Source organism: Neomonachus schauinslandi, chromosome 9 (genome assembly GCF_002201575.2).
Source record: "Neomonachus schauinslandi chromosome 9, ASM220157v2, whole genome shotgun sequence".
NCBI lineage: Eukaryota > Metazoa > Chordata > Mammalia > Carnivora > Phocidae > Neomonachus > Neomonachus schauinslandi.
Window position 1 is genome coordinate 720765 of NC_058411.1, and position 20031 is coordinate 740795.

General features: G+C 67.6%; 1 protein-coding gene across 1 annotated transcript; it reads left to right on the forward strand.

Annotated features, from left to right (window-relative positions):
• The first annotated feature begins 233 nt into the window (after positions 1–233).
• Positions 234–19812, forward strand: JAG2 (jagged canonical Notch ligand 2). Its single transcript, XM_044918033.1, has 25 exons — positions 234–362; positions 3252–3309; positions 4853–5104; positions 5292–5352; positions 9457–9587; positions 9687–9806; positions 10011–10124; positions 10335–10448; positions 10590–10703; positions 10790–10836; positions 10938–11108; positions 11980–12130; positions 12226–12378; positions 12474–12587; positions 12778–12891; positions 12967–13080; positions 13239–13355; positions 13798–13825; positions 13911–13996; positions 14403–14516; positions 14629–14744; positions 15142–15390; positions 15876–16007; positions 17619–17775; positions 18007–19812. Exons 1-25 carry the CDS (start codon positions 234–236, stop codon positions 18492–18494), a joined length of 3444 nt encoding a protein of 1147 aa, XP_044773968.1. The 3' UTR covers positions 18495–19812.
• Positions 19813–20031: the final 219 nt, after the last annotated feature.

Consider the following 20031-nt stretch of genomic DNA (forward strand, 5'->3'; position numbering starts at 1 on the left):
CTGCTCTGTAGTGTGGAGTGTGAGTGTCTGGGTTCCTCTATGGGGTGGATGTGTGATCCATTCCTCCTGCCGAGCCCTGGAGGGAGGTGGCCCCCTCTCCCTCTCCCCGGGGACAATGGCGGCAGAGGACCGGGCTTCTCCAAGGCTCAGGTTTCAGGAAATGTATCTGTGCTTAGAGCTCCTGGCGCCAGCACCACGCTCTGCTCCGCGGGGGGCTGGGTTGCTGATGCGGGATGCTGCGGGAGGAAGCCAGGTTGGAGCCCATGGACTCGGGCAGTGGGCAGCAGGGGCTGTGCTGGGCCTTCTTGGCCATGGAGCGCCCCAGGCCCTGGGGTGTGGTGCACAGGTCCCAGGTCCGCCCTGTACCATCTGCGTGTCTTTGGGCTGCTGTGTTGTCTTCCCTGAAGCGTAGGACCTGGCCTCGGGGGTCTGGGCTGGGGGTCAGGCTGGGGGTCCGCCTATGTGGTGCAGGTGGGCCAGGGCAGTCTTTCTGGAAGAGGTGTGGCTGGGCCTTCAGGGACTCAGGCCAGCTTGCCGGGCGGGTGGCCCAGCTGAGGCTGGCCTGGGAGGAGGGGCCGGGGCTCCTCCGAGTGCTAGCTAGGGATGCCCTCAGCCGTCCCCGCTCAGCTCTCATTGCCCCAGCCCCATCCCTGGAGCCCTAGGACACCGAAGAGGCCTCCAGCCCAGGCCTGTTGCCTCTCCTGCCCTCTGGGGACCCTGTCCTGGCCCGAGGCACGTGCATCAGAAAGCGCAGGGACGAGAGGTTGCCGTTTGCATCGGGGAAACTGAGTCTTGGAGGCCGGCCCTGTGGGCGGAGAGGAGGCTGGGGGCCCAGCGCTGGGGGAGGTGCGCCTGCTGGCTCAGGTTCTCCCTGGATGACTTCCTGCTGTCTGTGTGTGGGGAGCCCAGCTGGCGGGCGCTGGGGCCCTTTAGGGTGGGCGGGCGGGGGCGCATCCTGTGGGAGCAGGTAACTGGAGCCCGGAGCTCGGACGAAGGTGGTGGTAATCCTACCTGAGTGGCTGGCGTGGGGTTTCCTGGGAGCCAGGAGGAGCTCCCCACTCACCTGAAGCCCAGGTGCTCGTCCCGCTGGTGTTCTCTCGTGTCCAGCCCGCGGTCCCCGCACCTGCCCGTGCCCAGCCTCACGGACCCAGCAGCAGCCACCCACTCTGCTCGGCCTTGGCGACCATGCGCCGTCTGACCCCGCTCCCTCTGTCCTCACGCCCCTGCTCCTCCAGCCCCATGGGCCTGCCACGCCGCGGTCCCAAGTGCTTTCTCAGTCTCAAGGTCTCCCTCTCCGAGGCCTGCCCTGACCCCTGTTCAGAGCAGCACCTCACCCCTGGGTCCCTGCTGACTCATCCGCTAGCAGAGCCGTGCCTGGTGCTCGCTCCTCGAGTGAAAGAATGCAGTGGGGCCTGGGAAGGAGCTGGACCCTCGAGCTGTCACCAGGAATGGCGGGAGTGGCGGGGAAGGCTGGCCTGGGGGAGGCATTCTCGGCACAGAGAGGGAGCCGTGTGTGCAGAGGCCCAGGGGCAGGGTGGGCAGGCCGAGGGGGAGGCAGAGCAGGGGCTGCGGGGCTGGGAGGAGGGCGAGCCCTGGGGGTCTTCGGGGCCCCCATGGATGGGGTTGTGGAGGCCCCACTGGCTGTAGGGAGCTGGCCTGGCTGTGGCCATGGGGCGTGTGTTTACAGGAGACCCAAGAAGTGGGACTGAGAGCCTGGACACAGCTCGACATGGCAGGGAGTGTTCTAGAAGGCTGCGGCTGGCCCCTGGGTTCCCGCCCGTGCTCCCGGGTGGCTGTGAGGTCCTGTGGGTTTTCCTGGGGCGTCTGGGAGGCTGTGCTCAGGGCAGGGTCGGCAGTGTAGATAAGGCCCCCGTGTAGCTGCGGGTGGGCCAGTGTGTCCTGGGGCCGTCTTGCTGCAGGGACAGTTGCAGGCCTGGGGTGGGGACAAAGAGAGGGTGCCTAAGGGAGGGCCCTCCGGATACCCAGAGGCTGTGGGTGTGGTTGGTGTGGGGCTGGGGTACAGGGCGGCCGGGGCCTGTCTGCGCTGCAGTGTACCGAGGGCAGGACCCGAAGGCCTGGGTTTGGCCATCAGCAGGAGGCTGTGGGGTTGGGAGCGGCCCCGGCGGCAGCCCTCGACCCTCGGCTGTGAAGTGTGGTTTCCCCGGCACAGCCATACTGCAAGGGCCAGAAGATGGGGGGCGCCGAGGGCGGGGATGAGGCTGGCCTCACCAGGGCGGTCCCGCCTTGGGTGGGAAGCCAGCCAGCCCGTGGCCACACAGGTGGCCCTGTGCCGTGGGCCCCCAACCCGGGGCAGCCGGGGCCGGATGGAGGGGTGGCCAGAGTGTTCACGGCTGGTCTGAAAGGGCTGAGCGGCTCGCATAGGGGAGCCAGTGCCCCCTGCCAGAGCTTGTGCCCGTGAGTGACCAGGGCGGGGCCGCTTGCGGGCTCTGGTGGCTCTCGTGGGGAGGGTGTCCTGAGGTTGCTTGGTGATGTTACCCCCCTCACGTTGTCCTGGGCGGGGGGAGCGGGGAGTCCCTGGGCCTCAGTCTCCCCATCTGCACAGCCAGGGCCCCTCCCCGCCCCTTCTGTTCTTAGGAGGAGGCAGGCTTGCGGGTTGTGTGCCGTTGAGCCGGGCACTTGCTGTAGCCTGGGTGCAGCATGGGAGCGTGGGCCGGTCAGGGGCCTCGTGGTGGCTGTGCCTTCTGCCCTCCGTCCCTGGGTGCCTGAGGGGGCAGCTGGGGTGGTGACATGGCCTCGATCCTCTGGGGTCTCTGCTAGCAGCAGGACCTCGTGTTTTCCAGGCCCCAGGGAGGTGCCCAGGGGGGCTCTCACTGGCCATCCTGCAGGCCCAGGCCGCCCAGGGGACCCTGGTCTGTGGCCGCTCACTTGGGCTGTGCCGGCCCTCAGTCCCCCGCTCTGCCTGGGTCATTCTCCCTTCTCTGCGTGCTGATCAAGCCGGTCCAGCCGGCTAGGTGGGGGCCCCTGGGGCCGCAGGAGCTTAAGGGCCCAGAGCCTCCGTCACATGGAGGCACAGCCGCCTCCCCTGGGTCATTTTGGGGTCTGTTGGGATGTGGCATGAGGCTGCTCCTGAGGACGGAGGAGTGAGGTGGGGGTGGGCCTAGAGGAGGAGGAGCCCTCACGACCCAGGGGCAGCGAGGGGGCACGGGGGAGGGGCGGTGGCCAAGCTGGGATGTGGTAGGTGGGGCAGGCAGGGGCTGCGGGTACCTAACTGCCTGCTCCCATGTCTGCAGCGCTCCTTCACCCTCATTGTGGAGGCCTGGGACTGGGACAATGACACCACTCCAGATGGTGAGTTTGCTGGGAGCTGGGTGGCTGGGGTGGGCTCTGCCTGCAGGCCCCCCCCCTCAGGGCATGGGGAGGCTGATCCCTACAGCCACAGAGATGCACGTGGCCAGACTCCTGGTCCTTTGCCTGCTGGGGACAAGGGCCCAGGTCCCAGGAAGGCGGCGCCCACCCCCAAGGATCTAGTGTGCGGTTTCCCTCCTTGCCCTGGCTGCTCGGAAGCTCTGCCGTGTGTGTGATCTGCAGAGCTGTGCCCGTACACACCGCCCCAGTCTTGGCTTCATCTGTGCCATTCTCCTGATGAGCATGTTCTCCTGGGGCCACGTCAGGTGCACGGCAGACTGGGCGCCCCTGAGGTGCTCTCTGCCTCTGTGGCCCCTTCTCTGCCGGCCTGTCCTGGAACGTGGGGCTCGATGGCCCTTCCCTGAGGCTCACATGCTGGCTGCCAGCCCATGCAGGGGGGTCTTTGGGCCCTGTGGTGACAGGGTGGAGGGTGTCTCCGTGGACAAACCAGGAGGAGCAGTGCGGGCAGCGGGAGTGAGCAGGTGTGTCTGTGAGCAGCGTGGGCTTGTGTGGTGGGGGAGTGACGAGGTTAGTGAGGCCAAGGTCAGGGGGCGAGGCTGGGTGGGCCACCATGAGGACGCCGGCTTTTCCGGGAGGCCGGACTGCTCGGGCTGCCTCACGCAGGGCAGACTGGAGGGCTGGGATGCAGGCCGGCATCCAGGAGGCAGTGGGGTGCTAGGCCAGGCCTGTGGGGTGAGTGGGGCTCTGGCCACTCTGGAGGCAGAGGCGTGGGGCTTGCTGCTGGGCTAGACGTCATAAGAGAGAGAGGCAGTCAGGGACGGCCCGAGGAGCTGGCAGGACAGAGGGGCCACCGTGGGGATGGACGTGTTGGTGGGCAGTGTCCCGTGGGTCCCGAGGCAGGCTGAGCCCCACGCCCCGCCAGATGATGCTGGGGCCTGGAGGGGCCCGGCTGGCGGCAGTGGTCAGAGGCGGCCAGGTGGGTACAGGGCCGGCCGGCCGGGCAGCTCGGCCAGACGGGTTGCGGGGGGCAGACGCAGGGTGCGAGGCTGTGCCAAGGGAGGGCCGGAGCGGTTGGTCTCCCCCGGCTGCTGCTTAGTGCTGAAGCGCCCCGCATTCCTCGGCCTTTCACCGGCAACATCCCAGACGCGTAGGGAAGTGTTGGGAATGGTTTCACGAGCGTGTGTGCCCAGGGTGGTCAGCCTGTGCCCTCAGCCCCTAGCGGGCTCCTCCGAAGTGAGGCAGGGCTCTGGGAGCACCAGCCCGCACCGCGGGGAGGAGGCTTGTCTGAGCACGGGCCGTAGCGTCGGCGGACAGGGATCGCCGCCGAGGCGGGGGGCAGCCCCGCGAGTGCGCCCCGCGGCCCGTCCACGGCCCTGCACCCCCCGCGGTGGCCTGGCCGGTGGCCCTGCTGCCCCCGCTCCGCGGCGCGCCTGCCCTGGCCACGGCGGTCCTTCTGTGCCCGCCGCTGCCCTGGCCCCAGCGGGAAGGGCGGCCTTGGCCCGGCTGACTCTGCTGCCCCCCCAAGAGGAGCTGCTGATCGAGCGGGTGTCGCACGCGGGCATGATCAACCCCGAGGACCGCTGGAAGAGCCTGCACTTCAGCGGCCACGTGGCGCACCTGGAGCTGCAGATCCGCGTGCGCTGCGACGAGAACTACTACAGCGCCGCCTGCAACAAGTTCTGCCGGCCGCGCAACGACTTCTTCGGCCACTACACCTGCGACCAGTATGGCAACAAGGCCTGCATGGACGGCTGGATGGGCAAGGAGTGCCGGGAGGGTGAGCGGCGCGGGCGCACGGGCGGAGGGGGCGGGGGGCGCGTGGGAGGGGGCGCGCCCGGCGGGGGAAGGGGGCCGGGTGGGGGCGGGGCGAGGGCGCGCCGGGCGGGGAAGGGGCAGGGGGCGCGCCGGGCGGGGGAAGGGGGGCCGGCCATGCCGAAGCCTCACGTGGCCCCCTCTGTCCACAGCCGTGTGCAAGCAAGGATGTAACCTGCTCCACGGGGGCTGCGCCGTGCCCGGGGAGTGCAGGTGAGTGCGCCGCCGGCCCCTCTCCTGCCCTCGCGGGCCCCCTCAGCAGAAGCGGGTCTGGTGGCTGAGCGGGATGTCAGGGACCTGGCCCTGCTGGGGGGGGTCCCTGCTCCGGGCCGCTGAGAGCCAGCGCAGGGCAGGCGCCTGTCCTGCTGCAGATAGTTCTTCGGGAGAGTGTGGCAAGGGGCCGGGGAGGGTGGCCCGGGCCATCCCACCTAACTTTGGGGCCAGGAGCCACCCAGAGATGGGTGCCCAGAGCACAAGAGGCACGGAGGGCACAGGGGCTCATGCCATGGGCGGGGACAGAGAGAGGCCCAGTGTGGGAGTGGGACCCAGGAAAGAAGAGGGGCACTAGAGGGGGTGGGCTGGAGGGGGATGGAAGGACAGTGCAGCTGCTATGTGGGAAGAACCAAGTGGGGAGGCTGCTGCAGGGCTGGGAGGTGGTGGGCGATGACCAGCAGGAGATGGGGAGGTGGGCGGGACCCACAGGCATCCTGCAGTGGGTTTGAAGGAGGGCTGGGAAGAAGAGCTGGGGGGCAGGGAGGAACCCAAGTCTTCCTGCCAGGGCCGCTTAACAGTAGAAGTGCCACGACTGAGGCCAGATGGCCTCAGGAAGAGTAGGCATGGCAGAGCAAGGGAGGTGATATTGGGGGTCATGTGTCCTTGGTCCTGGGAGACATCACCAAAGCAGAGGATCAGTGTGACTCAAGACACACGGTGGGGAGCTGGTGGCATACAGGCAGGGTTTAGAGCCCCAGGCCAGGGGCAGATGGAGAGGAGAGGTCAAGGAGCCCACACACGGGATGAGCTGAGGGTCCAGGGCACCAGGAGATGATGCGGGATGGGCTGGGGGTTGTAGGGTCACCGGGAGATGACACGGTTGGGCTGGGGGTCGTAGGGTCACCAGGAAATGACATAGATGGGCTGTAGGGACACCGGGAGATGACACGGGACGGGGGTTGTAGGGACACCGGGAGATGACACGGGACGGGCTAGGAGTCATAGGGACACCAGGAGATGACACGGGATGGGCTGGGGGTCATAGGGTCACCGGGAGATGATACGGATGGGCTGTAGGAACACCGGGAGATGACACAGGATGGGGGTCATAGGGTCACCGGGAGATGGCACGGGACGGGACAGGGGTCGTAGGGACACCGGGAGATGACACGGGATGGGCCAGGTGTCATAGGGACACCGGGAGATGACAAAGGTCGGGCTGGAGGTCGTAGGGACACCAGGAGATGACAAAGGACAGGCTGGAAATCATAGGGACACCAGGAGATGACAAAGGACGGGCCGGGCCCAGGAGATGACATGGGACAGGCTGGAAGTTGTAGGGACACCAGGAGATGACATGGGATGGGCTGGGGGTCGTAGGGACACCGGGAGATGACAAAGGACAGTCTGGGGGTCATAGGAACAGCGGGAGATGACAAAGGACAGGTTGGGGGTTGTAGGGACACCAGGAGATGACATGGGATGGGCTGGGGGTCACAGGGTCACCAGGATATGAGAAAGACGGACTGGGTGTTGATTGGGGGCATGAGGAGAGTGAGAGGTGTGAGTGTCTCCTGCAGGTGGGGGAAACCATTGGAGACCTTGAGCAGGGCCTGGGTGGGGTGGGGGGCTGGGAGCTGTGGGTGAAGCTTGTTGCCTCTTGGGGGGAGTAAGGGAGCCGGGCAGCAGGAGGCGCCGGGCTTGGAGCAGGTGAGGGGTACAGTGTGGAAGCCGGGGTGGGCTCCAGGGATGCACAAGGATGGCCCGGGGGCTGGGGGACAGGTGGATGCTCAGTGAATCCTTAGGAGGGGCTGCAACCTGTCAGCCAAGCAGGGAGGGGCGAGGGAGTCCTGCCCCAGCCGTGGGGCTCATCGACCCCAGGACCTCACTCGGCGGGGTGGGTTTGCTGTCATGGACATCTTGCAGCAAGGACGTTGAGCCCAAAGAAGTGAAGTAATTTTCCCGGGGTCAGCCAGTGTTGGTTTGGGAGCTGGCTGGCTCGGGAGACAGGAAGGGAGGGGCGGGGACCCCTATGCGTGTCCTGTGGTGGCTTTGGCCTAGGAGGTGGCACGAAAAGCAGCCTGGCCAGCCCCACGGCAGGGAGGAGGAAGCAGACTTCTCCGGCAAGGGCAGAGGTTGGAGGTGGGGAGGGGGTCCCCGACCCAGCCACGCTACTGCCAGCTCTGAGACAAGTTGGGCCTCTGGGCAGTGCAGGGAGCATGGCAGGGGTAAGGGGGCACCTAGTGGGAGCCTGGCCCAGGGTGGCTTCATGTCTTGGGGGGCAGGCGCCCCCAGGCGTCCTATCCTGGGTGGCAGAGGTGGGTACCAGGCAGCTGGATGCCTGCAGCAGGACCATCCCCTGCGGCCCTGCCTTCTGATTTGTGTGATGACTACAAGTCTGGAGACTCTGGGCAGGCGGCCCATGGGCAGTGAGCGTGGCGGGGCTGGGTCTGGCCTGCCCTCTACTGCCATGCACCACCTTGATGCTGGGCCTGCAGCCGAGAGGGCCAGTGGCTGAGTAGCCAGGCTGGGAGGAAGGTGGGAGAGGGGTGGATCTCCCTCCTCCCCCTCCCCTGCTGGTGTGGACGGTGGGGAGCCATAGGTGCGCCCCCGCCCACCGCGGAGGGTGAGGCCCAGCTGCCGCTGGGGCTCAGGGCTCAGGTTTCAGTACAGGACACCCCCCACCGGATGCTGCGGAGATGGCCCTGCCTTCCTGCCGCCTCCTCCCTGGGCTTCTGGAGCCACAGGCCAGGGAGGCTGGGGAGGTGGGGCCTGGCGAGGGCTGCCCCACCCAGGGCTGAGAGCACATCCTCGGGACCACAGGCGTCTGGGCGCTGTGCTGGGCCTCGTGGCTTCCTGGTGGGTGACCCAAGGCCTGTCACGGTTCCGCCCCCAGCCTTGGTCTCCTCACATCCCCTGGAGGGAGGGTTCCCGGTGGGGGTGCGCAGCCCTTGCGTGCGTGGTCCCTCCTCGAATGTCTGGGGCGGGATGGTGGAGCCGTTTTTCAGCCTGGGCTTCCCTGTGGCCTGCCCGCTGAGCCTGTCCGCAGCCCTTGGCTGTGGGGCTCGGGGCAGCCCGGGAAGGGCCATGGCTCCTTCCTTTACAGAAATAAACTCACACAGCAGGTGCCCGCATGGAAGGGACGTGGCCTAGACGACAGTCCTGTTCCTCAGCACCTTCCAGTTCTAGGAAGGGGCCCTCGGGGGGCCTGTCCAGGGCCTGGAGGGCAGCCTGCTGTCCCCAGGGAGTCCGCTGCAGGACGATGGGGTCCTTCTCCTGACAGCAGTGCCCCTGAGTCGGGCTGAGCTCTGGGCCCTTGGAAGGCTGGCCCCACCTGGAGTGGGACCTGCATTAGTGGCCTGGGTGCCCTTTTTGCCCCAGCCGACTGCCTCCTCCTGAAGGACTTCCCAGAGAGAGTTCTGGCCCATAGGTGGAGGCAGGGCCAGGCCCTGGGGTTGTGGCCTTGGAGCCAAGAGGCCTCTCTAGGCTGTTTGCCAGGGAGCGGTGACTCTTCCTGGGTCAGGAACGGCCCTGCATGGGCCTCTTGCACGGCCAGCTTGGTGCAGAGCCTGTGGGCCTCTGTGTCCCCACCTGTGAGGTGGGCCCCTAATAGGGCTCCATGGGGAGAGAGAAGTTACTGTCCTTGAGTTCCAGGTGGGGTCACACGCAGCGCCCGAGGTCTCAGAGCTGGGGCTGAGCCCAGAGCCCTCTCCTGATGTCCCGCCGGCCTGCCCGGCCCGGGTGCTGCCCAGCCCTGGCGGCACCTGGCAAGCTGGGGCTGGCACGCTTGTTCCCGGGGTCCCGGCAGGGCCTTCCTTTCTCGGCGCTTGCTCTTGGGGCCCTGCTCAGGGGTGAGTCCCAAAATAGCTCGAGGAGGAGTGGCTGGGCAGCTGCGGCCGGCCATCTGAGGCCAGCGGCTGGGAAGTGTCCGTGAGGGTGCAGGCTGGCTGGCGGGGCTGTCACCCCCGCCTGGCCCGGGGCCTGCTCCGCTTCAAAGGCTGAGGCCGCCAGCCCTGGGGTGGCCCACGTGACTCCGCGCCTGCGTCCCGAGCTCCTGGAGTCGCCCTCCCCGCAGCAGGCCTCACGCTCCCGGGCCTCCTGCAGGTGCAGCTACGGCTGGCAGGGGCGATTCTGTGATGAGTGTGTCCCGTACCCTGGCTGTGTGCATGGCAGCTGCGTGGACCCCTGGCAGTGCAACTGTGAGACCAACTGGGGTGGCCTGCTCTGCAACAAAGGTAGCTGGCGGCGGGTGGCCGGCCCGAGGGAGGATGCCCTCTGGGGAAGGTGGGCGCGAGGGCTGGGCCGGCATCTGAGGACCCTACCCTTGCCCCCAGACCTGAACTACTGCGGCAGCCACCACCCCTGCATCAACGGGGGCACGTGCATCAACGCCGAGCCCGACCGGTACCACTGCGCCTGCCCCGACGGCTACTCGGGCAAGAACTGTGAGCGGGGTACGTCGGTGGCCAGCTACTGGCTTTGGGCTGGTGCCCAGGGAGCCTGGCAGGGCCCCACGTCTCTGGCCTCTTGGTGCAGTGGGCACTCCCTGACCCCCGCCCTGGGGCCTCGGGGGCTTGGGGAGGAGCACTCATGGAAAGGTGGGGAGCCGGTGCTCCGCACCCCCAAACCCCTGCCCCTGCCTCTGGTTCCCAACGCAGCTGAGCACGCCTGTGCCTCCAACCCATGTGCCAATGGGGGCTCTTGTCACGAGGTGCCCTCCGGGTTCGAGTGCCACTGCCCGTCAGGCTGGAGCGGGCCCACCTGTGCGCTTGGTGAGTCTCCTCCCACGAGTGTGGGGGGCTCCAGCCTGGCATCTGAGGGGGTCTGGGAGTGGGGAGGGGGCAGGGTGGTCGGCTCCACAAATGTAGCCGAGGGGGTGGTAGTCAGGGCAGGAGTGACAGGTGCACGGCCCTGCCTCCCCCACGGACCCGGCTCCCCAGATGGCCCACGCCCCCCACGCCTCCTGCTGTGTCCCTCCCCAGACATCGACGAGTGCGCCTCCAGCCCGTGCGCGGCAGGGGGCACCTGTGTGGACCAGGTGGACGGCTTCGAGTGCATCTGCCCCGAGCAGTGGGTGGGGGCCACCTGCCAGCTGGGTAAGGGTCACGTGGGGCACGCGTGTGTTTGGACTGTGCTCTGTGCATGCGGCGGCTGCTGCTGGCGGTGCTGGGGCTGTGGGCGCTAGGCGTGGGCGCACGTGGGGCTGAGCCCCTTCGCTCCCATTGTCTCCTTCACAGACGCCAATGAATGTGAAGGGAAGCCGTGCCTTAATGCTTTTTCTTGCAAAAACCTGATTGGTGGCTATTACTGTGATTGCATTCCGGGCTGGAAGGGCGTCAACTGCCATATCAGTCAGTATGGGCGGGTGGGTGGGCTGCAGGTGGGCGGGGCTGGGGAGCGCAAGGACCCCGCCCATGACCCTGCCCCTTGTCCCCAGACGTCAGCGACTGCCGTGGGCAGTGTCAGCATGGTGGCACCTGCAAGGTAAGATGCAGCTGCCCTGCCCCTGCACACATGTGGGAACTGCCCCCGGGGGTGGGGGGGCTCTGAGGCTCACGCCCCGGCCTTTCCTTACCCTCCGCCAGGACCTGACGCCCGGCTACCAGTGTGTGTGCCCGCGGGGCTTCGGTGGCCGGCACTGTGAGCTGCAGCTGAACTCGTGTACCAGCAGCCCCTGTCATGGTGGCCTCTGCGAGGACCTGGTGGACGGCTTCCACTGCCACTGCCCCAAGGGCACCTCTGGGCCACTGTGCGAGGTGAGGCCCGGACCACTGCCCCAGGGGCTGCAGGGGCGCACCATCGTCCCCAGGCCACCCTAGCGAGCGGGACTGGCTGCAGTCGGGGTGGGCCATACAGAGTATCCTGGGCTCGGTTCTGGGTGGAGACCTGGTGTCAGAGCCCTGGGTGGGCGGGGGCGGGGGGGTCACAGGGTCACTTGTCGTGAGGCGTGCCTCCTGATGGGGTGGGCCAGGAGCCAGGGCAGGTCAGCTGGCTGCCCAGGAGGCCGGAAGGATCTTAATGCCGTAGAGCATGTGAGCAGCGTCAAAGAGGGGCCCTGGGGTGGGATGGGGTGCCCGAGGGTGTGTGGGGCCGCACTGTGACGTGTGTCCCAGTAGGGGTAGGTGATGCTCCCTGGTGCCTCACGACCCCACCTTCCTCTGACCTGCCCTGGCCTTTGGGGATCCGGGGGCACCAGGGGCAGGACTCCTGACCGGCAGGCCTCCTGGGACCCTTGGTAGAAGTTCCTCCCGTGCCTGTGGATCCCGGCGGGGACGCTTTTGGGAAAGCCCCACAGACTGGGCTCAGGGTGGCTGTGCTGGCTGGGGAGGGGGTCACGAGCTGGCTTTCCTGCCAGCAGGAGGGGCGAAGGCCGGATGCTGCCTCGTGAGACAGAGGAAGTGGGCCGCCTCGGAGCCGAGGGTGGCGGGAGGGGCCTGGTGGCCTGCAGGTGTTTCCGTCCAGCTGATGGGCCTGGACAGCCTCGGGTGGGCGGTCCTACAGGCTCTGGCAGCAGAGGCCTGGGTGTGCAGGCTGGGCGGGGCCTGGGCCTCCAGGATTCCTCGGAGGGACACCAGGCGTGGCTGTCTCCCGGTCCCTCTGGTCCTCACAGATGCTCCCGCCCCGCAGGTAGACATAGACTTCTGCGAGCCCAGCCCCTGCCAGAACGGGGCCCGCTGCTACAACCTGGAGGGCGATTATTACTGTGCATGCCCCGACGACATGGGCGGCAAGAACTGCTCTGTGCCCAGGGAGCCGTGTCCGGGCGGGGCTTGCAGAGGTGGGGCGGGGCCCGCGGCGGCGGGGCGGGGCCCGCGGCGGCGGGGCGGGGCCCGCGGCCCTCGGGGCGCCCTGACCCCGCCCCATGTGCCGCAGTGATCGACGGCTGCGGGTTTGAGGCGGGGCCCCGAGCGGCCGGCGTGGCCCCTTCGGGCGTGTGTGGCCCGCACGGACACTGCGTCAGCCTGCCCGGGGGCAACTTCTCCTGCGTGTGTGACAGCGGCTTCACGGGCGCCTACTGCCATGAGAGTGAGCGGCCGAGGGCTGCGCGGCGGGGGGCGGGGGGGGGCGCGGGGCCGGCCGGCCAGGACGCCCCCAGCCCCGCTCACCGCCGCCTCCCGCAGACATCGACGACTGTCTGGGGCAGCCGTGTCGCAATGGGGGCACGTGCATCGACGAGGTGGACGCCTTCCGCTGCTTCTGCCCCAGCGGCTGGGAGGGCGAGCTCTGCGACACCAGTGAGTGGGCTTGCGCTGCCCCTTCGGTCCCCGCGCCCAGTGGGTCCCCAGCTCCAGGTGGTTGGTGCCCAGAAGGGACCTGGGCTGGGGGGGTGCCCCGCAGGTGTCTCCGCCCCTGCCTCGCCCCCGCCGCCGCCCCCACCCCCCCCCCGGCCCCGGCGACCCCGCTGACCGGCGTCCTCGCCCCCAGATCCCAACGACTGCCTCCCCGATCCCTGCCATAGCCGCGGCCGCTGCTACGACCTGGTCAATGATTTCTACTGCGCATGTGACGATGGCTGGAAGGGCAAGACCTGCCACTCGCGTGAGTGTCCCGGGCCCTGGCGCGCAGGGCCGCCCGCCGCCCGGGCATGCGCACTGAGCAGCCGTGTGCCCACAGGCGAGTTCCAGTGCGACGCGTACACCTGCAGCAATGGCGGCACGTGCTATGACAGCGGGGACACTTTCCGCTGCGCCTGCCCCCCAGGCTGGAAGGGCAGCACCTGCACCATCGGTGCGTGAGCGGGCCCGGAGGGGGGCGGGCACCGCGCTCCCGGACCACGGCCGCCGGCCCCGCCCCGTGGGCCCTGGCGCCTCGGGGTCTCGAGCGGAGGCCCCGCACCTGCCCGCGGGCCCACGACCAGCCTGTCTTCTCCCCCTCTCCCTTCACAGCCAAGAATAGTAGCTGCCTGCCCAACCCCTGCGTGAATGGGGGCACGTGCGTGGGCAGCGGGGACTCGTTCTCCTGCATCTGCCGGGACGGCTGGGAGGGCCGCACCTGCACGCACAGTGAGCTTGTGGGTGGGGGGCTGCAGAGGGAGGCCCTGGGGAATGGGCGCAGGCCTGTGGGGTAGGAGCCGGGGCCTCATTACCTGGCTCCTTGGTCCTGCTCCTTGCACCTGTCCGCTAAAGCCCAGCTGTACCCCAGGACCTCCGTCCCCAGCCCTGTAGCCTCACTCCTACTCCTGGTGAGTCCTGGGCGGTATCGCCATGCTGGGCACTGGCTGCGAAGCCACACTCCTGCCCCTCACCTCCCTCACGGTCCCCCAGCCCCCGATGGACTGCGTTCTCCAGGATAGGCACCCCCGTGACCCGTCCTCCTGGAGCTAGCTGCCCCGGCCTCCCCACCCGGGGTCAGTGGGCTGGCGTGGACAGTGCCCCCCAGGCCTGGCACAGGGGTTGCTGGGTGGGTGGATGCGGTGCTGACCTTCCTCTCTCTTCTCACACGCAGATACGAACGACTGCAACCCCCTGCCTTGGTGAGTGGCGGCCCTGGAGGCCGGCTGACCCCAGGGAGCTCGGCCTGCGGGGGGGCCTCCCTGAGACCTGCTCTCTGCCCTGCAGCTACAACGGTGGCGTCTGCGTCGATGGCATCAACTGGTTTCGCTGCGAGTGTGCTCCCGGCTTCGCGGGTCCCGACTGCCGCATCAGTGAGGGGCCCGGGGCGCCTGGGCGGGGAGGGGGGTGCCGCGGGGCCCAGCCCTGGGGGCTCCTTCCAGCCCGCCCGCTCGTCTGGGCCTCACCAGCAGTTCCCTCTGCTCAGCTGGGGGCTGCCCTGTGAGGGCAGGGGTCCCCGGAGGCTCCTGCCCACCCTGTGCCAGAGGCGCGTGGAGGAGGACAGGGGCAGGTGCTCATCAACGCCCTCGACCGCGGATAGAGCCGGTGCCGGCCGGCCCAGAGGCCCCGAGGGGCACACCGGGGGGCACACTGGGGCCCGGGCTGTCGGGGGCTCCACCGGTTTGCAGGGGTCTCCTCTCCTGGCCCGAGTGTCTTCTGGGCCCTGCGTGTGGGCGCTTGCCCCCTCGCTGTCTTCTGAGCCGGACACTTTCTCTGCAGACATCGACGAGTGCCAGTCCTCGCCTTGTGCCTACGGGGCCACGTGTGTGGACGAGATCAACGGCTATCACTGCAGCTGCCCGCCAGGCCGGACCGGCCCGCGGTGCCAGGATGGTAGGGGGGGGGCCCCGGGCCCCGGGGGGGGGGGGGCGTGCCGGCAGGGGCGTGGGGAGGACCTGGCCTCCAGGGCCGGCCTGCAGATGCCCCCCGCTCTTTCTCCCCACAGTGATTGGCTTTGGAAGGCCTTGCTGGTCGCAGGGATTGCCCTTCGCGCACGGGAGCTCCTGGGTGGAAGACTGTAACAGCTGCCGCTGTGTGGACGGCCGCCGGGACTGCAGCAAGGTGTGCGGCCGCCCGCGAGCTTCCCCGCCCCGCCTGCGACTCCAGGGGGCTGCCGCTGGGGGCTGCGGAGAGCCGCGCCCACCGCCTCTGCTGGGCCTCCTGGGAGGAGGGCCCTGGGGCACAAGCAGGCCCTTCTCATTGTGTAGCTGGGGAAACAGCCTGCTGAGGCTCTGGAAGCTGCCGGCAGTAGCCCTGCCTGGCCTCGTCCTTCCTCGGGCCAGCCCTGCCCTGGTGGGGGTCCGTTGTGGTTCTGAGTCCGTCCTGGGAGGCCATGCTGGGGCGGGGCACCCCGGGCCTTGCTGACCCCAAGTGCGTCTTTCTCTCCTGCATGGTGTCCGTGTGTGTCTGTGGGTCCTCGTCTGCGTGTGCCTGTGTCTGTCCCCTGTGCGTGACCCAGGTGTGGTGTGGGCGCAAGCCTTGCCTGCTGGCCGGCCGGCCCAACACCCTCAGTGCCCAGTGCCCGCGAGGGCAGCGGTGCCAAGAGAAGGCCCCGGGCCAGTGCCTGCAGCCTCCCTGCGCGGCCTGGGGGGAGTGTGGCACGGAGGAGCCCCTGCTCCCCAGCACCCTGTGCCTGCCGCGCTCCAGCCACCTGGACAACAACTGTGCCCGCCTCACGTTGCACTTCAACCGTGACCAGGTGCCCCAGGTGAGTGGTCCCGGACGGTGGGCACACTGAGTGTCTGCAGAACCCTGACGCCTCCATCCGTTCCTCAGAGTGGCCACTCAGATGGCCCGAGGAACCGCTCAGGGAGCCTGGCCTCGTGGGGTCGAGAGGAGGGAGGGTTGAGCCCAGTGTGCACTCGGAATCCGGGAAGGAGGGCTCAGCACTAGGTGAGCCCCCCCCCCCCTCGGACCTGCGTAGAGCTCCTTCCGGCAGGAAAGAGAGGACCGGGCAGTGGGGGCACCTCCAGGCCCCACCCACCCCGCCTGGTGGTGGCGGTCTGCGTCTTGGGGGGCGTGCAGGAGCGGACTAGGGAGTCAGCTCCCTCCTGGGACCCCTGCATTCTTGGCCTGCTCCTTGTGGGCCGTAAGGTGTGACCTGCCACACGCCCATGGGGCCAGCGGCAGGACGGGCAGCATCAGGTCCACGGCCCCCAGGATCCCACTCACGTGCTGCTCGTCCCTGCCCAGGGCACCACTGTGGGCGCCATCTGCTCTGGGATCCGCGCCCTGCCGGCCACGAGGGCGGTGGCCCGGGACCACTTGCTGGTGCTGCTCTGTGACCGGCCGTTCTCAGGGGCCAGCGCGGTCGAGGTGGCTGTGGTGAGTCCTGGGCCAACGGGTGGCCACTCTTGTCTACTTCCCCTTTTCCAGAGTCCCGTCCTGTCTCAGTTCTTGGGTGGTGCTGGGGACAGAGGCCCAGGCCAGGCTTGTCCCCAGGTGCTTGGGGGCATAGGGTGACCCAGGGAACCAGGGCTCGGTTCCAGTATGGTTGTACGTTGGGGGACCGGCGCACCCTGTGCCCTCACCGGGGGCTGGTGGGACCAGGCTGGGCACGCGTACAGCTCGGTAGGGCCAGCACATACAGCCAGCCTGGCAGGGGGCGGAAGGCAGAGCTGGGAGGGCCTGAGGGGGCATAGGAACGTCTGAGACGGGACAGGGAGGACCAGGAATCAGCTCTGGGCTGGCGGAGATGGTCGTTGGCAGTCAGTGGGGTCAGCTTCTCGAGAAGGAGAGGAGCAAGGGTATAGGGTCAGGTCACCTGTCCCATCTGAAACGAAGGAAGGGTCTGGGACAACTGGTGGGGGGCAGAGAAAGCTTATCTGCGGGTGAGGGGCGGTGCCCCACGAGGCGTGGAGGGAGACTATGGGTGCAGGTGCCCGTAGGGAGAGGTCCTAGGAGGCCTGGCTCAGCCACAGGAACAGGTCACGGGAGCTGCCAGCGGCTGGCTCTCCAGCACAGGGATTTCGGAGGCAGTGTCGATGGAGTGGCGGCTGGGTCTCAGGTCTGGGGTCTGAGGCCATGGAGGCCAGGGCTCTGGGCAGGGGTCTCTGGAGCTGTGGGAAGCCCCCCAGGCAGCAGCAGTTGAGCCTGAGGAAGCTCGGAGAAGGAAGTGGGGTTTCTCCTGGGCAGGGACCAGGGAGGCTGTGGGCCCAGGGCTGGGGCTGTGGGGGTGGGAGCCTTCTTCTGGAACCCTGAGTTTGAGCCAGGGGGCTGAGACAGAGAGGCGGGTTGGATGCCTGGGCCAGTGGGATTCTAGGTGGTAATGCTTCATCCTCACTGGGTCCCCTTGCTCTGCCTGTGTTGTATCCCTCAATGTCTGTGCAGGAAGGGTGCCCCTGGTTCAGGTCACCCTGGGATATGGGGTCCGGGCCACATCCATGTGGCTGAGCAGGTGTCCTCGGGGCCTTGGTCTGGGCCCTGGGCGGGTATCAGGTGTGAACGGGTAACTGTGAGTGTCACGAGGCTGGGCCCTGGGGAAGTGCGGGGAGAGAGAAGGGGAAAAGGCAGGGCAGATCCTCAGGGCACTGGCTGCTTGCCGCCCTTGGGGTGTCAGGGGCCGCTGAGGCGGAGGCAGGCACTGGGGGTGGTGAGGTTGTACAGAGCCCTGGAGCCCTTGGGTGCGGCCCACTGGGGCCGGGCGCCTGCCTGGGAAGGACAGCCACGCTCTTCCCAGATGCAAGGGGGTCAGGGTGGGCCAGGCCACACCTGCCTCCCCTGAACCGTGTGGTTGGGGGCAGGCCTCCTGCAGGCCTCTCCTCCAGCGAGTCTCCCCACGAGAAGCCCCGGGGGCCCCCATGCCGCGGTCACCTGCCTCCCTCTCAGCAGCTGGCCGGGAGCCTCAGTGCTCCATGGTCCGGGCGCGGGGCACGCGGCTCATGCTGGCTTCTGCCACGGTGAGTGGGGGTCTCTCAGCGCGGTCTTCTGCCGTAGTCCTTCAGCCCCGCGAGGGACCTGCCCGACAGCAGCCTGATCCAGAGCACAGCTCACGCCATTGTGGCCGCCATCACTCAGCGGGGCAATAGCTCGCTACTCTTGGCTGTCACCGAGGTCAAAGTGGAGACTGTCGTCGTGGGCAGCTCCTCCGTGGGTGAGCAGGGCGCCTGGGGGCCTAGTGGGAATCGTTCCGGCACACGGCGGGGCCAGGCTGAGCGCAGGTGTGGGGCTCTCGGGTCCTCCGCCCTGCCCCCGCCGTCCCAGCCCCTCCCCTGAGCCCCTCCCCTGGGCCCCTGCCCCCCAGGCAGGAGCCAAAGGATGGGGCATGCAGGCGTGGGCACGTGCCCGGCCCCCGCACCCGGCCAGCCCTCTCATGCCCCCCCAGGTCTGCTGGTGCTGGTGTTGTGTGGCGTGTTCAGCGTGCTGTGTCTGGCGTGCGTGGTCATCTGCGTGTGGTGGACCCGCAAGCGCAGGAAAGAGCGGGAGAGGAGCCGGCTGCCGCGGGAGGAGAGTGCCAACAACCAGTGGGCCCCCCTGAACCCCATCCGCAACCCCATCGAGCGGCTGGGTGGCGGCGGCCTGTGTGGGGGCCACAAAGATGTGCTTTACCCATGCAAGAACTTCACAGCCCCGCGCAGGGTGGGCGAGGCGCTGCCCGGGCCTGCAGGCCACAGGGAAGGCGGGGAGGAGGAGGAGGAGGAGTCCGGCCACGGCGAGGGAGACTGCCTGGAGGCCGAGAAGTTTCTCTCGCACAGATTCACCAAAGACCCTAGCTGCTCCCCCGGGAGGCCAGCCTGCTGGGCCTCGGGCCCCAAAGTGGACAACCGTGCGGTCAGGAGCGTCAATGACTTACGCCACGCCGGCAAGGAGTAGGGCAGGGGCCAGCAGCTGGGCCGGGACCCAGGACCCTTCACCGGGCGCCACGCCACCCGCCGGACCATAGGAGGCTGAGGCCGTGTGCATAGTTTCTTTATTTTGTGTAAAAAACACCAAAAACCAAAAACAAATGTTTATTTTCTACGTTTCTTTAACCTTGTATAAATTATTCGAGGACTGTCAGGCGGGAAACAATGGAGTATTCTCGGGTAGTTGCTATTTTTGTAACGTTTCTGTGTGTCTCACTCGTGTGGCAGGAGAGAGCGGAGGGTGTGTGTGTCCTCGCCAGCTCGTTTGTGGCCAGACGTGGTGCACTGTTTACAGAATCTTCCTCATTATTCCTCATTTGGCGTTCTCAGTGGCTCCAGGCCAAAGAGCCAGTGGGACACATGGCTGTTGGCGTGGCCCATGGCGTTGGTGGGACCCATGGCTGTCAGTGTGGCCTGTGGCGTTTGGTGGGACAACCCAAGGCTACTAGCGTGGCCCACGGCATGGGTGGGACCCGTGGCTGACAGAGTGGCCCGTGGCCGTCGGTGGGACCCCCTGTGGCTGACAGCACAGCCCAGAGTCGTCGGTGTGGCCTGAGGCCGTCGGTGGGACCTGTGGAGTGTGGCATGGCCCGTGGCTGTCGGTGGCACCTGTGGTGGTCAGTGGGGCTTGAGGTCCTCGCAGGGGCCCGCAGTGTTCGGCACGGCCCCGAGGCCCGCGGGCAGACCCTGGCCGGCTCGCCAGCCGGTCCCTTCCGCCCGCTGTCCTTGCCTGCTCCCGCCTGGAGCACCCGCTGTAGAGATCTTTCAACTGTGTTTCCGGAAGTGCCCTTCCCGACTGCTCTGTTCTCCCCGGGACGGGGGCAGTATCGAAGCTCGTGACAAGTGCCTTCACACAGACCCTCCCCTCGCAACTGTCAGCGTTTGCCGTGGGCTCCGGGCCGCTGCCCACCTGCTGGCCCCGGCCCCCTCCTCGTGAAAGTGCGTTTTTGTAAATATGTACATATTAAATGAATCACTCTGTATATTTGATTTAATAACTTAAACGTTTTGGCCTTCCTTGTTCTTTTTGGTGCTGTTCCTTGTTATCTGGAGGTGCGCAGGGAGGCCGGGGTGCAGGCTGCGTGTCGGGCCACGTGGCCGTGGTGGCTACAGGTGGGGAGATGGCCGGCGGGCCCCGGGGGGCCACCCCTGGGTGCCCGAGGCCAGGAGCGCGTCGCTATCCTGTGTGGTTGACACGGGCTTGGCGAAACAGTCCGGGAAGCAGGGGAGGGAGGTGCTTTGCATCCCCTACTAAAAATGGCTATTAAAAAAAATGTTTTATAAAACAGCTTAAAGTTGCTTATTAATTAAAAGCTATCAAAGTTTTAGGAAATTACCAAGTCAAGCCTTGAGAGAATGAAACCACAAGGCTGAAGGCCGCTGTTCTCCCGCCTCAGGGACGCCTCAGGGACGTCTACTGAGTGTCCCGCACACGCTGTTTGCTCCCCCTCGAGGGGGCAGGCGGTCACTAAATCAAGGAACAAAGCCGAGACTGATGTTTATAA